The 16,785-nt window shown below is 40.1% G+C and overlaps 1 protein-coding gene across 5 annotated transcripts in view; it reads right to left on the bottom strand.

The window, feature by feature from the left end:
• The window catches only part of LOC128991839 (dystrophin), a 549,174-nt gene that overhangs the window by 385,231 nt on the left and 147,158 nt on the right, over positions 1–16,785 (bottom strand). For all 5 annotated transcript variants that reach the window (XM_054415050.1, XM_054415047.1, XM_054415051.1 and 2 more), the window contains exons 2-3: positions 13,453–13,598; positions 138–236 (exon numbers count right to left, since the gene is read on the bottom strand). In XM_054415050.1, the coding sequence (XP_054271025.1) occupies positions 138–206 (69 nt within the window). In that variant the 5' untranslated portion in view covers positions 207–236; positions 13,453–13,598. The remainder of the gene's footprint in view (positions 1–137; positions 237–13,452; positions 13,599–16,785) is intronic.

The following is a 16,785-nucleotide window of genomic DNA, read 5'->3' as shown; positions in this document are numbered from 1 at the left end:
AGGTGATGCGACTTGGGATACTATTGTTAACAATAATTCGTTCTTTCAACTTCGCTTTTTTCAAGTTTGCCTAGTTGTGGACAGAGCACTCGGTCGGGGGGTCAACTCGACTACGTTCCAAGCTACTTCAGCCCTACCTTCTGTTTCTCCAGAACCTGGTGGATGTCGTCCAGGTCGCCCACCACGACCGCCTGTTGCTTCAACATCTCCTCCTCTAGCGTCAGCCAGTCCCGGATCTGTAACAACAATCGTACATGTAGACCAAACAATACAATAATGAATTACTACTTCACACCGAAATATACATGGCCTTGCACGTGTTCTAGTATTATTACTCATAGATGTTTCATAAACGGACACAATGTTGAAAACAAAACTAATGTTAATGTATTGCACCACAAAATAAAGGTACCCGCACTTGAGATACCTACCTTGTTCTTTGATTATTAGAATGGGAGTCTCTACAGCCTAAGGTAGACTTCAATAAATTCACGGCATTACTACAAAGCTAAACAACCATTAGTGATAGGAAGTATTTAAACCTGGGTTCTAACCACTATAGACCAGTCTCACTCTTGGTTTCATTGGTCAACAATTAGGTTAATATAAACTGAAGATATGTATAGGTTGATTAAACTGGACTTATAACTTTTTGGTAGTATAAATAATAAATAGTGTTAGTCAATACTTTAATTACCTGAGGTTTAATTCTAACTTTACAGAGTCTACAGCATTTGTTTGCATAACGTCTGATTATGCTCGGGTTTCCATAGAAAAAGAGATAGACATATCAGACCGGTGCATTTAAAACGACATTTGGGTTCAAATTTCAAGGTTACAAGATTAAACTCAAGTTGTTCCACAGTGATATTGATACTTAAAAACCCAGCAAAAACGTCACAAAATGTTATGAATTAAAATAAAAATAAAATAGAAAAAGTTTCAGATAACAGATTTAGCATTACTGTTTCATGCAGTTCCTATATGATCCTGCTACCAACAAATCTCGATTGCACAGAAATCACAAACTGTTAGACAAAAATTGCAACTATTCCACTAACTAGTAAATACATTGTAATAGCTGTGGGACCGCTAGATTTATGGGATGCTTAACAGTAATCACCCTCCACACTGGAACGCTTGAACGCCTAGAATGTGTTAACATATGTCCAGTCGTAACGCCTGCCTTAGAACTGGCCGGAAATAATCCACAGCCACTCAGTGGTACAATATCCGGTGTCTACCCTTCTACCCTTCCAGCCTCTCTCAGTCCAACCCCACTCATAAACTCTCATAACCTACTTCAACTCAACCGGCGTCCTTCTATGTGCAATGCGAGTGAAAAATAAAGTCAGAATGAGTAAACCATTGCAGTACTAGTAATTTGTGACAGGTTCAAAGAAATACAAAAATATGTTGGTCATTAAGTCCTTTAACGAAAACCATTGGAGACAAAAAAGTTTATTTTACCTTGGGCAAAATACAATCAATATCTTGATTCGACAAGCTATTTTAATCGTATTACATTAAGCATGAGATACTAAAATTAAGTTTCAAAGATACTATTTAGGTGGAAAAGGATAATTTATCGAGCAGTTATTTGACTACCAGAAACGCGTGTTGCTTAAATCACAGAATTAATAAAAGACAATGTCTAAAATGTTCAGCTCCATCAAAGAAAATTTTCATATCACGTTTTTTCGAACGATACAGGCTAGAAAATGACGCGATAGATACTAAGACTAATCATAACTCTTTAGAAAGTCAATTTCGTAAAATCTTTTTTTGGGTTTCTATTCACTGGCATTTTTTTTATAACTCTCCAAACTCTGGCCTCTTTACTATCTACCGTAGTTTTTGTTTGATAGAATCATTAATTGATGTCTCAATGACAAAGTCATCCAGGTAAGGAATCGAGCCCACTTAAGACAAGACATATATTGAAAAACTATTTTTTCGTAGCACTTAAATGTAAAATTTTACGAGCACTTTTCCGTAACCAATATTCTTCCAACCGATATGATTGAGCGCAATCCATATCCAGCTTATTAACTTAAATTGTGGCGTCAAAAACAGCATTTTCTTTCGTAATTTTAAATATGATTAATCCAAAGAACTCAATTTTCACACCCTAATCTGTATTCGTCCCTCAGACTTAAAGATTCAAATTAACACGGTGACGTCATTACAAAACAAAATTCAGAGCTAATCTCGTAGTTGGATTGGCCGGACGCCCGGCGGATCCAGCCGGTGAGGGTTGAAGCTATAAGGGATGATTGGTGACATCAAGTGCCGATAAAGCGCCTTGGTGATTTATTGACACTGATGGCGTCGCTCGCGGAACTCATTACGGCCTTTGCAAAGACGGCGAGTGAGAAATTGTCAATTTCATCGAAAAATAATTAACGACATCGTTAGATGACCCAATAATTCCAATGCCAAATTAAATCGACACTGACGAATTTATTTTACAGAAAGATATATTCAAAGAAAATACCACACTACAATTCGATTGTTGTTAGCACTTGCAACTCGACCCAGCTGCCCTTGATTATGAATGCGTTTAACCATTGTTTAACATAAAATGGTCCAGGCAAAAATCAGCTGATTTGAATAACAACCCCTTTATCTCATCCATTCAAAACTCATATTTTAACTCAACTACTGGTTTGACAACGTAGTATAAATATCTGATCAAATTTATTTTCTAAGAATGTAATAAATGCATTTCTCCGATATCTAATAACGAAATGGGAAATATACATCTGCGATAGACATACGAGCAGGTTGATTTCAAATTAACACAATACTACAAAAATTACAAATCCATTTAAAACTAATAAAAATATAGACTGAAGTATTCTATAAAATCCAACCTATCTCTTGACCACATAAGCACGTAAAAATCATATAATTCTTTTGATAATGACATCATGGTGTATACAAATACATTTTACGCCACACAGTCTGTAGTGAGAGGCCGATACTTGGAGATACAGTTTAATCTAACCCTTTGTCGACGATGGGAGGCGCAGAGCGTGCTGACAATGCAGAGAAGGCTTATTTCCGCACAAGAACCACCAAACGGCCCATTCCTCACAGAGGTCTGACACTCCGCCTCCCACAAACACACTCAGTCTGTAGTGAGAGGCCGACACTTGGAGATACAGTTTAATCTAACCCTTTGTCGACGATGGGAGGCGCAGAGCGTGCTGACAATGCAGAGGAGGCTTATTTCCGCACAAGAACCACCAAACGGCCCATTCCTCACAGAGGTCTGACACGCCGCCTCCCACAAACACACTCATCTGTAGTGAGAGACCGATACTTGTAGATACAGTTTAATCTAACCCTTTGTCGACGATGGGAGGCGCAGAGCGTGCTGACAATGCAGAGAAGGCTTATTTCCGCACAAGAACCACCAAACGGCCCATTCCTCACAGAGGTCTGACACGCCGCCCTCCCACAAACACACTCATCTGTAGAGAGAGGCCGATACTTGTAGATACAGTTTAATCTAACCCTTTGTCGACGATGGGAGGCGCAGAGCGTGCTGACAATGCAGAGAAGGCTTATTTCCGCACAAGAACCACCAAACGGCCCATTCCTCACAGAGGTCTGACACGCCGCCCTCCCACAAACACACTCATCTGTAGAGAGAGGCCGATACTTGTAGATACAGTTTAATCTAACCCTTTGTCGACGATGGAAGGCGCAAAGCGTGCTGACAATGCAGAGAAGGCTTATTTCCGCACAAGAACCACCAAACGGCCCATTCCTCACAGAGGTCTGACACGCCGCCCTCCCACAAACACACTCATCTGTAGAGAGAGGCCGATACTTGTAGATACAGTTTAATCTAACCCTTTGTCGACGATGGAAGGCGCAAAGCGTGCTGACAATGCAGAGAAGGCTTATTTCCGCACAAGAACCACCAAACGGCCCATTCCTCACAGAGGCCTGACACGCCGCCTCCCACTACACACTCATCTGTAGTGAGAGGCCGATACTTGTAGATACAGTTTAATCTAACCCTTTGTCGACGATGGGAGGCGCAAAGCGTGCTGACAATGCAGAGAAGGCTTATTTCCGCACAAGAACCACCAAACGGCCCATTCCTCACAGAGGTCTGACACGCCGCCCTCCCACAAACACACTCATCTGTAGTGAGAGGCCGATACTTGTAGATACAGTTTAATCTAACCCTTTGTCGACGATGGAAGGCGCAAAGCGTGCTGACAATGCAGAGAAGGCTTATTTCCGCACAAGAACCACCAAACGGCCCATTCCTCACAGAGGCCTGACACGCCGCCTCCCACTACACACTCATCTGTAGTGAGAGGCCGATACTTGTAGATACAGTTTAATCTAACCCTTTGTCGACGATGGGAGGCGCAGAGCGTGCTGACAATGCAGAGAAGGCTTATTTCCGCACAAGAACCACCAAACGGCCCATTCCTCACAGAGGTCTGACACGCCGCCTCCCACAAACACACTCATCTGTAGTGAGAGGCCGATACTTGTAGATACAGTTTAATCTAACCCTTTGTCGACGATGGGAGGCGCAGAGCGTGCTGACAATGCAGAGAAGGCTTATTTCCGCACAAGAACCACCAAACGGCCCATTCCTCACAGAGGTCTGACACGCCGCCCTCCCACAAACACACTCATCTGTAGTGAGAGGCCGATACTTGGAGATACAGTTTAATCTAACCCTTTGTCGACGATGGGAGGCGCAGAGCGTGCTGACAATGCAGAGAAGGCTTATTTCCGCACAAGAACCACCAAACGGCCCATTCCTCACAGAGGTCTGACACGCCGCCCTCCCACAAACACACTCATCTGTAGAGAGAGGCCGATACTTGTAGATACAGTTTAATCTAACCCTTTGTCGACGATGGAAGGCGCAAAGCGTGCTGACAATGCAGAGAAGGCTTATTTCCGCACAAGAACCACCAAACGGCCCATTCCTCACAGAGGTCTGACACGCCGCCCTCCCACTACACACTCATCTGTAGTGAGAGGCCGATACTTGTAGATACAGTTTAATCTAACCCTTTGTCGACGATGGGAGGCGCAAAGCGTGCTGACAATGCAGAGAAGGCTTATTTCCGCACAAGAACCACCAAACGGCCCATTCCTCACAGAGGTCTGACACGCCGCCTCCCACAAACACACTCATCTGTAGTGAGAGACCGATACTTGTAGATACAGTTTAATCTAACCCTTTGTCGACGATGGGAGGCGCAGAGCGTGCTGACAATGCAGAGAAGGCTTATTTCCGCACAAGAACCACCAAACGGCCCATTCCTCACAGAGGTCTGACACGCCGCCTCCCACAAACACACTCATCTGTAGTGAGAGACCGATACTTGGAGATACAGTTTAATCTAACCCTTTGTCGACGAGGGAGGCGCAGAGCGTGCTGACAATGCAGAGAAGGCTTATTTCCGCACAAGAACCACCAAACGGCCCATTCCTCACAGAGGTCTGACACGCCGCCTCCCACAAACACACTCAGTCTGTAGTGAGAGGCCGATACTTGGAGATACAGTTTAATCTAACCCTTTGTCGACGATGGGAGGCGCAGAGCGTGCTGACAATGCAGAGAAGGCTTATTTCCGCACAAGAACCACCAAACGGCCCATTCCTCACAGAGGTCTGACACGCCGCCTCCCACAAACACACTCATCTGTAGTGAGAGACCGATACTTGTAGATACAGTTTAATCTAACCCTTTGTCGACGAGGGAGGCGCAGAGCGTGCTGACAATGCAGAGAAGGCTTATTTCCGCACAAGAACCACCAAACGGCCCATTCCTCACAGAGGTCTGACACGCCGCCCTCCCACAAACACACTCATCTGTAGAGAGAGGCCGATACTTGTAGATACAGTTTAATCTAACCCTTTGTCGACGATGGAAGGCGCAAAGCGTGCTGACAATGCAGAGAAGGCTTATTTCCGCACAAGAACCACCAAACGGCCCATTCCTCACAGAGGCCTGACACGCCGCCTCCCACTACACACTCATCTGTAGTGAGAGGCCGATACTTGTAGATACAGTTTAATCTAACCCTTTGTCGACGATGGGAGGCGCAAAGCGTGCTGACAATGCAGAGAAGGCTTATTTCCGCACAAGAACCACCAAACGGCCCATTCCTCACAGAGGTCTGACACGCCGCCCTCCCACAAACACACTCATCTGTAGTAAGAGGCCGATACTTGTAGATACAGTTTAATCTAACCCTTTGTCGACGATGGAAGGCGCAAAGCGTGCTGACAATGCAGAGAAGGCTTATTTCCGCACAAGAACCACCAAACGGCCCATTCCTCACAGAGGCCTGACACGCCGCCTCCCACTACACACTCATCTGTAGTGAGAGGCCGATACTTGTAGATACAGTTTAATCTAACCCTTTGTCGACGATGGGAGGCGCAGAGCGTGCTGACAATGCAGAGAAGGCTTATTTCCGCACAAGAACCACCAAACGGCCCATTCCTCACAGAGGTCTGACACGCCGCCTCCCACAAACACACTCATCTGTAGTGAGAGGCCGATACTTGTAGATACAGTTTAATCTAACCCTTTGTCGACGATGGGAGGCGCAGAGCGTGCTGACAATGCAGAGAAGGCTTATTTCCGCACAAGAACCACCAAACGGCCCATTCCTCACAGAGGTCTGACACGCCGCCCTCCCACAAACACACTCATCTGTAGTGAGAGGCCGATACTTGGAGATACAGTTTAATCTAACCCTTTGTCGACGATGGGAGGCGCAGAGCGTGCTGACAATGCAGAGAAGGCTTATTTCCGCACAAGAACCACCAAACGGCCCATTCCTCACAGAGGTCTGACACGCCGCCCTCCCACAAACACACTCATCTGTAGAGAGAGGCCGATACTTGTAGATACAGTTTAATCTAACCCTTTGTCGACGATGGAAGGCGCAAAGCGTGCTGACAATGCAGAGAAGGCTTATTTCCGCACAAGAACCACCAAACGGCCCATTCCTCACAGAGGTCTGACACGCCGCCCTCCCACTACACACTCATCTGTAGTGAGAGGCCGATACTTGTAGATACAGTTTAATCTAACCCTTTGTCGACGATGGGAGGCGCAAAGCGTGCTGACAATGCAGAGAAGGCTTATTTCCGCACAAGAACCACCAAACGGCCCATTCCTCACAGAGGTCTGACACGCCGCCTCCCACAAACACACTCATCTGTAGTGAGAGACCGATACTTGTAGATACAGTTTAATCTAACCCTTTGTCGACGATGGGAGGCGCAGAGCGTGCTGACAATGCAGAGAAGGCTTATTTCCGCACAAGAACCACCAAACGGCCCATTCCTCACAGAGGTCTGACACGCCGCCTCCCACAAACACACTCATCTGTAGTGAGAGACCGATACTTGGCGATACAGTTTAATCTAACCCTTTGTCGACGAGGGAGGCGCAGAGCGTGCTGACAATGCAGAGAAGGCTTATTTCCGCACAAGAACCACCAAACGGCCCATTCCTCACAGAGGTCTGACACGCCGCCTCCCACAAACACACTCAGTCTGTAGTGAGAGGCCGATACTTGGAGATACAGTTTAATCTAACCCTTTGTCGACGATGGGAGGCGCAGAGCGTGCTGACAATGCAGAGAAGGCTTATTTCCGCACAAGAACCACCAAACGGCCCATTCCTCACAGAGGTCTGACACGCCGCCTCCCACAAACACACTCATCTGTAGTGAGAGACCGATACTTGTAGATACAGTTTAATCTAACCCTTTGTCGACGAGGGAGGCGCAGAGCGTGCTGACAATGCAGAGAAGGCTTATTTCCGCACAAGAACCACCAAACGGCCCATTCCTCACAGAGGTCTGACACGCCGCCTCCCACTACACACTCATCTGTAGTGAGAGGCCGATACTTGGAGATACAGTTTAATCTAACCCTTTGTCGACGATGGGAGGCGCAGAGCGTGCTGACAATGCAGAGAAGGCTTATTTCCGCACAAGAACCACCAAACGGCCCATTCCTCACAGAGGTCTGACACGCCGCCTCCCACAAACACACTCATCTGTAGTGAGAGGCCGATACTTGGAGATACAGTTTAATCTAACCCTTTGTCGACGATGGGGGGCGCAGAGCGTGCTGACAATGCAGAGAAGGCTTATTTCCGCACAAGAACCACCAAACGGCCCATTCCTCACAGAGGTCTGACACGCCGCCTCCCACAAACACACTCATCTGTAGTGAGAGGCCGATACTTGGAGATACAGTTTAATCTAACCCTTTGTCGACGATGGGGGGCGCAGAGCGTGCTGACAATGCAGAGAAGGCTTATTTCCGCACAAGAACCACCAAACGGCCCATTCCTCACAGAGGTCTGACACGCCGCCCTCCCACAAACACACTCATCTGTGATCCTCTTACAGTGGAGGGGAGGAGGGGGGAATACGTTTAAAACATGGAATAGTTGGGTAAACATACTAAACATCCTGCAGTAGAGAGTTAAGTTAGCACCAAAAATATCTACAACGTTTGTCGTTACTTAAAAAGTATAAAAAATAATTTTCGAAATTTTCGTCTGTATGAGTTTCATTTTTCATTAATGGAGAATATCTGAGGGCCGAGCTTTGTTTGGGGGAAATCATTAGTAAAATCTGAGGGGATTTTTCTGTCAATGTCGTTTATCTGATCTCGGAAATGCAATAAAATAAGATTAAATTGTCTGGGTAGCCGAGTGGTTATAGTATTCGCCTTTAAATCGGAATGTAGCGTATTCAATTTCAAGCGAAATCGTTTCTAGACCCATATACAATTTGTCACTCAGATATCAATTAAAGATAAGAATCAATAATAGAGTCACAAAAGCAGGGTCAAGACCCTTAAAAGCACCATGGTACTGGCGTAGATAAACCAAACACGAATAGAAAAAATTACTTCTATATAGCCTTGTGAAACTAGCAGCAACCTTTGAGGTCATATCTTATTAAACTTTTGGACCTACTGTATCCAGTTTGAAATCTTAATGTGCCAAAAATTGAATAGTCGGTAGCATAACCAGAAAAGAGCTGCTTACTTAAGATAAACTAAAAAAACTAAAAATATTACAAAAATAAAAAGTTCTGAATAATTCTTGCGGGTTTGACCACTCTATATTGAACTGTGGACGTAAAGGTATGCAAGTTGACTATAAAGATAAAATCTACAGATTTCCTCCTTAATTCCAAGCGACAGGCTCTAGCTAAGGTGTATGTAATGAAATAGTTATTTATGTTAAACACTTGTCACACAAGCTACATTGTGCCATTAGCATAACACCGAGTATAAGCGTCCGGCGAAGGTAACGACAGATTGGCGTGTGAGCTTTTCTAAACTCACTCAACACGGAGACCGAAAGTCTACTTATTTCCGTTCTCGCAGAAATATCTAAAATTAAGTAATAACTGCGTTTAACTCATCAACAATTTTTCCCACGATATTATAGGCGTATTTGTGAGTGGTGTAGTTTTTGATTTCGGGTGTTAGCTGAAAATAGAAAAAATAGTCAAATGAAACGCAATTTATTAAAAATCAAGCTTATAAGATGACGGAAATACTAATTTGATTCTTGAAGCAGACACCACTTCGATGTGGGGATGGTCTGTCTTGTTCGTAGCACAAAATATTCAAACGCGAAACAAATTAAATAAGTATTTACAAATCAAATAGCAGGTTTTATTAGGTGAGTTTGAACGATACAGTTTTAGGTTTTATTTCATCAACAATAGCGTTGGTAAGCGGAAGGCGGTTACCCAAAGGTAGCAATGTCAGAAACACTCTACTGCAAGCGACAGCTTTGGTCGGTGCAAGTATGAACACTTGTTGTATACTGTATTCCACACTATATAGATACATGAGATTGTTAAGTGATAATTCTTTAAACAATTAAATGAGGCATAAATTATGTAAATATGAACTAATTTGATATTTTCATCGTTGTACCAGAACTTAATTCTCCGGCATTTCCGCTATATAAGAGTTTTCTCTGATATTTTCGTAGTTGTCTAGGAGTTTTGTCCTTTGTCAGATATTTCGGTTGCTCCCTGAGGCAGTAGGACAACACCACTCACATGGGACGCAGATATAAAGTTCGTCAACTCGTAAACATACAACAGTAAAGTCAGCTGTAAACCACTGGCTTGATCTGGCCCATTATTGAGCTACCAGACTGCGGCCCGGAAGTTATTTGAATTTATTTTGTAATTTATTTTCTTATCATTCGTTTTAAAATAAAAATAAAATAAGTGTACATGGTGTTATTTTAAACCATAGAAAATATTAATTCAAACCTCCTGCAAACACTGTCGATTTTAAATTTATAATATTTTTAACCTACTTAAAGACGACTTGATAGGATATTCCTAATGTGACTATTTCACTTTTTAAAATTTACTAACACTTGGTTAACAGTAAAGCAAAATTTCTCAAAAATATTGACAAAAACATGTTGCACCGTTTGAATCTTTAAATACTTTAACATTCGCAAAATGTGTATTTTTTTAAAAAATTTCACAATTGACTTGTTATAGGACGAGCGATAAGCAAAAAATATGTAATGCTGTTTTTATTACTCACGTTAAAGATTAAACTAAAATTATTTTTTTTGTTTACTTCAATAATGAGAGTGTACCCGATAAGCTAAAATCTCAGAGTATCCTAAAGTACTAAACAAAACAACATAAAAATAGAATTACAACCCCTACTTTTAAAGTACACCGAGCACTAGTGAGGCGTTGCACGGGCCAAATGTATAAAAGGCTGGGGGAAATGAGGGATTAACCCTTGAAAGGAAATGGACCAGAGACCCACGCACGATTGTAGAGGCAACGTAAACGACGTAAAGGGGAAAGCTTTCCCTGAGTTAAAAGATATACTATTGGGCTGAACCACTGAACCACACCCCTCAGAGTCCTAATCCTTAGATTTGTTTAATGTATGTTTTTTATGTAGACATAATACTCTCATCGGCAGATTGTACTCGCGTACAGTAGAGTCTAGGATGTCTAGGACTGTAATAAAAATTACTTTGCCTGATTAGTCAGTATTTCTACACTCAATGTTATCGGGATGAAAATGCCTGGAAGCTACTGTAAGTGGATACAGTGCTTGCCCAGTAATCTGAAGGTTGTGAGTTCAATTATCTAAGAAAGGACAGAATATTTCTGATGGTTAGAAAGTGCACCCAGCTATCCTTAATGTTTTTTTTCCTGACTAAAGAAAATTATTTGAGTTGGTAACAAAGTTGTAATTTTACACATCACATCCACTCACCGTTTACTTTGCCCTAAAATGAGCACTCTCATGTGTAATCTCCTTAGAATGTGTCTATTATTCCTTTAGTAATGTTTATTAAACTGTAATTTTGTCAGAAATTAAAACACTTGTAGAATTAATGGAGTTAAAACTACTCCGAATATATCGAAAACCCTTTCAAAATATATACAATAACATGTAGTAGTATACATGTCTCTACTGCCTATACAATGGTACGAATTTCAAGTTACAAAAGAGTAATATTTCTAGTGACATGAGGAGAAGATAGAGAGAAGTGATTCAAGTCAGAATCATTGATTCCGACCAAGAGGTCTCTGGCCGCACCTGCTCTGCATATGTTAATACCAGGTTCAACCGATTCCTGCTGAGGACTTTCATAAAATGTATCGCATAGTATCGTCTGTTAGGTCTGTATCTATAAATCATCAACTAATCAAGCAATTAAAAGGGTAAAATATATTTAATTCTAAGAACGAAATGAATAATACAATGCGCAAATTAGTCTATACCGAGAATACCCCATTGTTTTATCGGTCCCAATGTTAGCTCACTTGTAAATACCCAAAATGTCCACAGTCGAAGTGTTGCTAAAAAACTACTAAAAAAGACCTACATCATTATTCTTTTTTTAAATACATTTGAAAGATTTTACAATGTCCCGAGGATTTCCAGGTTATTATATCGGTGATTTCAAAACATAAATGTTTATACGCATCGTAGTTCAGGTGCCAGTTAGTTTCATCAATCCGAATCGTCTAACATAGTGACCCAGTCTAAAGACTTACAAAGACAAATATTACAACTGAGAAGGTTTAACTTTGAAGTACTAGAGTACTACATGTTAAGCGACATGTTATCAAACAAAGCTCCACCTAAATAAGTCAAAGGCGGCAGTATAGCTAATTGGTAACATGTAAAAGCGGCTCACATGTCTACCAAAGTTGTCAACACACATTTTGCTATAGTAATATTACATTAAATAGGTACCATAAATTATTGTAGTAGAAAATATATTATGAGCGAGTTATTAATTTAGCTTAGATTTTTAAAGTTTAAAATCAACCTTAATCAGTATTCGTGAAATGTTCAAGCTAAAAACATACACATATTTTAATCAGACTCATAAAACAGTGATGTTATAATTCAATCGCCCTTTATTTGAATAATATTCCATAAATAATAAATATTCAACGGGGTGAATATAACACAATCGTATTCTATTGAGGATAAATAATTGAATGTTAATGTTTTCGCCGGAGGAACGAAGCGATCACATTCTACGGCCGTTTGATAAAGGGAGCTATTTGGGAGAATGTTTTCCTTCTATAAGGATTTGCAGTTTCATCGACTCGCGCTGAGCCTAATCCTGCCTCGTCCTTTTACCTTCGGGTCAAGTGAAACTTCCTTCCTCGCTGCGGCTGTTATCAACTACAATGTTGTGGTGAATTTACAATAATTCTCGTCGAGCCCACTTCAGTTTGTTTATGTATTAGAACATTGTGTTGGTTATGTAACAGCTTATTCCATTTTACCCTAGGTAAAATTGTTGTATATTGCAAATATGACAATATTACAAAAGTATATATATTAGTAGAACTTACGACATGTATACAAAGAATTCAACGAGAAATTGTTTATTAAAAGTAAATTTTTGTAAACGAAAAACAGAATTGCATGTGTAAGAAAGGTTTTAAGAGGCCAGAGGCCCAAATTTTGTCTAACGAAACGTTTAAAATTTTAAATAAAAACCCCATCACAACACTCGAAATTCTAACGTATCCAAATAGTTTTAACATTTTGTATACCTTTACAAACCCCTTTAACGATAGATAGATAATAACCGAAACCCTTAAAATTAAAGTGTATATTTCTAGGTAGGCTAAAATTTAACATTAGTTTCCGATACACTGTTCCATCCCACTCTAACTAAACTACTAAAAGGAATTGACGAAATCGGTCTTGTTCGAAGTGTCAAACCATAGATTAAGCATACTCCCTTAGGAGTACTCCCTCGGGGAGTATGCTTAACCTATGGTCAAACTTTCATTTAGAAATTTTCAAATGGCCGAAACTTCTCACGAAAAATAACTTTTAATAAGTAAATCGATCAAGTAATGATTTGAATTAGTGAGTAAGTACCTGCAAGATAGATTTGTCGAAGCTGGCCAACAGACTTAGCCGGGGCGGGGTGTTGCCGGCGGCCGCAGTGGCAGTGGCGGGACTGGCGGGCGTCTGGACCTCGACCGAGCGAACATGGCGAATAGGGCGGCTTACATTGTAGGAGCCTGGAAAAGAAAACACAGATGAGCAATCACATACAATTCATATTGTCAAGCTAATTATGCAAACACACTCAGAGTCTTGTCTTTGATCGATAAACACAATGATTATTGTGTGCAGCAATGTGCGTATCTATATAAGCAAATCCTGGGAAATAAATCACATTGTAGGTGCATGGAAAAGAAAGCACAGATGAGCAATCACATACATTTTATATTGTCAAGCTAACTATGCAAACATATTTAGAGTCTCGTCTTTGATCGATAAACACGATGATTATTGTGTGCAGCAATGTGCGTATCTATATAAGCAAATCCTGGGAAATAAATCACATTGTAGGTTCATGGAAAAGAAAACACAGATGAACCATTGCATACACTTCGTTTTGTCAAACTAACTATGCAAACATGCTGCGAGTCGTGTCTTTGATCGAGAAACACAATAATTATTGTGTACACCGAAGTATGTAACTCTGTAAGAATATCCTGAAAAATCTTCATTGATGAGAAAACGCGTAACTGGATATTTTCTGGTTTGGACCAACAACCAAAAATTATAACTTACCCAAAATAGACTGTCGGTCCTTGGGTTGTTCAGTGATCTCACAAGTTTCGTTTTACAATTGGACCAAACTCGCAGACATAACCGTAAAGTTCAGCCTGCATGTAACACCCAACATCCAAAAACATGTAAGGTTAAGAAGATGTTCTACTGTTATTGGATAAAGGAAGAACTTTAATTACTTTGTACAGTGTTACTAGATAACGGATGTTACAAACAATGTTAACACAAGACAAAATGTTTTATTTGAAGAAAGTCGCCCACGGTGGATTTGTTGCCCGCCGTAGAAGAACCAAACTTTCTGCGGTTTCAGATTGTTTTGTTTATGATTAATTATGAACTTGTTGGAATCATATTTGGAATAAGATAAACTAGTGTCCCTGTTGCTCGAATTCGAGCAATTGGTAAGTATTACATGCGTTATTTTGAAACATCCATAATTTCTGATTACTTTTAAAAATTTGACTAAAATATTATTGAAATACTCAAGATGTACATAACAGATCGACATAACAAACATTTCTTGAAAATATCTGATCATTTTTCAAAAGCTGATGTTGTTTTTTTAGTGTTTTCTACAAATATCCTTACTGATAGCCGCATAAGGTTGTCCATAATAACGATTATAAATTCTAAAAAAAATTATTTCTATATCTTCTTCTTGGTGGTGTTCTATGACTTTCCTATCTTTCCATAGTTTGCAAATCGGCTCTTTCAATTCTTACTAAGAGTTTTCTTTTTAGTATTTCAAATTATCCAGGCTCTCCCGCTTTTTTCCATTGTAATATTTACGCCAACCCCAATTTAAATAAAAAACATTTCATTTCAATCAAGTCAGTAAAGTTTGTAGCAAACTGTTAAATTAGCAAACTTAATGACTGTTTACAATTAACATATGTTCTTCTTCTCACTTTTAATTTCTGACAACAGCTGGAGTTTCATAACAATTTTCGTTTCCCATGTTAATCTTATGGAGAAATAGGAAACTTTAAAGGGCCCCAGGGCTCCACTCTCTAATTATTTCTCAAAAAAGAAAGTTTCCTGCACAACTTCATGTTACGCTCTTTCCAATGACACCAAAAACATATCAATTGGTTCAGTAGTTTCGGAGGAGTAATTGTCACAAAAAACCTGCTTGCGTATTAAATAAGTATAGATACCATCAACCATTTGACGCACCAACAGAATTACTGTTGACATGAATAAAACATCGGTGTTAAAAATTAACTAAACATGCTTACACATTTTCAATTTACATGAATTTAAAATGCATATAAAGAGAAGAATTATTTTAAACTACTACATTACTCAAAAGTTTTCAAGCTTTACATAATCAATTAACCGTTAAAGCCTAAATGAGACAGAGCCGTTTGATACTGAAGTTTTCTACAACAAAACAATCTGAAACCTATTTTTAAATTGTTTAGACTGATATTACAAGTCTATTATTTTTAAAGAGGAAACATTGGCAAAAAATAATATGCAATCACTGTTTTGTATAATAACTGAAGACGCAATTTTATGAACGGAATAAACTATTTACACACTTAATAATGACAAGTGAATAAGTCAAGATAATTGTACACAACGTACAGATTTAAACAGTGTAAAAGTTTCGTTAACCGTACTTTATAAAGCTTAAATGAGAAAGGATCGTTTAAAATTGAAATTCGCCTCATAAAATTAAGTAGCGTTAAATTCCCTTGGTAACATAAAGCCGACAGTAACTAGCCGCTGTGTCCCTACTGGCTGTTCTCGCTAATGGAATTGTTCCATTTAGAGTGTGATTCATGCAATATTTACACTCCATAGCGACCTACAGTGGTGTTGTGGCATGGTGGTCTTATATCTTGTCCATACTCAGAACAGTGTCTTAAGTATGCGGAAATAATTATCTATATATTAATAGGCAAGCACGTTTCTTTAAAACCTTTTTTCTCAGCTCGTGTACATCGCAGGGAAAATCTGAGCATACTGTTAGAAATATATTTTCCTGTAGACGTATAGAATCCATTTATAAATTAAAATAGGCTCCAAAATAAACAAAAAAATAAATTTAAAATAAAAAAAATTAACATGGGCCTTACGGGTAGCCATGCTAGTGACTAAATAACAACGAAATCAAACGGAAAATCAAAACAAATGGATGAAATTCCAATCACGTGTTTCATGTACATAGTGGAGTGAAAATAGAAGTCTGTACATTACATATTTTTGGTCAAGTTTTCGACCACTGGACCACTTCTAGTTTACATTGTTCTAGGACATAAGAAAATATTATGTATGACAAATTATGTTAAAATAGTCTCCTCATGAAAACTTTGATTTTAGATTACATTGCAAATGTAAAAAAATCCCAACAAGATAGTGAAAATGACATTTTAATAAACTTGAGCCTTGTCGTGGTAAGGAAATGTAATACCGAATGCTATATATTATGTAGTTAACAATCAGATTTATATTATGTCCGTTGTCACAAATACTTCAAGTATTCATTCGAGTCAAGAAATTTTTACCAAAACAAGTTAGTAATTTTTTAAGTATATATTTTATTGTGACATTGAGATCGCAACAATTTCTTAACCCTGTCCCTAGCAATGATAGAGTTAGAACTATATTATTTCAACACAT

Source organism: Macrosteles quadrilineatus, unplaced genomic scaffold, assembly GCF_028750875.1.
Source record: "Macrosteles quadrilineatus isolate MER2022 unplaced genomic scaffold, UCM_ALF_1.0 Scaffold_4__1_contigs__length_99947679, whole genome shotgun sequence".
In the NCBI taxonomy this organism is placed as follows: Eukaryota; Metazoa; Arthropoda; class Insecta; order Hemiptera; family Cicadellidae; genus Macrosteles; species Macrosteles quadrilineatus.
Note: the sequence above shows the minus strand (reverse complement) of the source record. Positions and strands in the feature narration are given on the sequence as shown.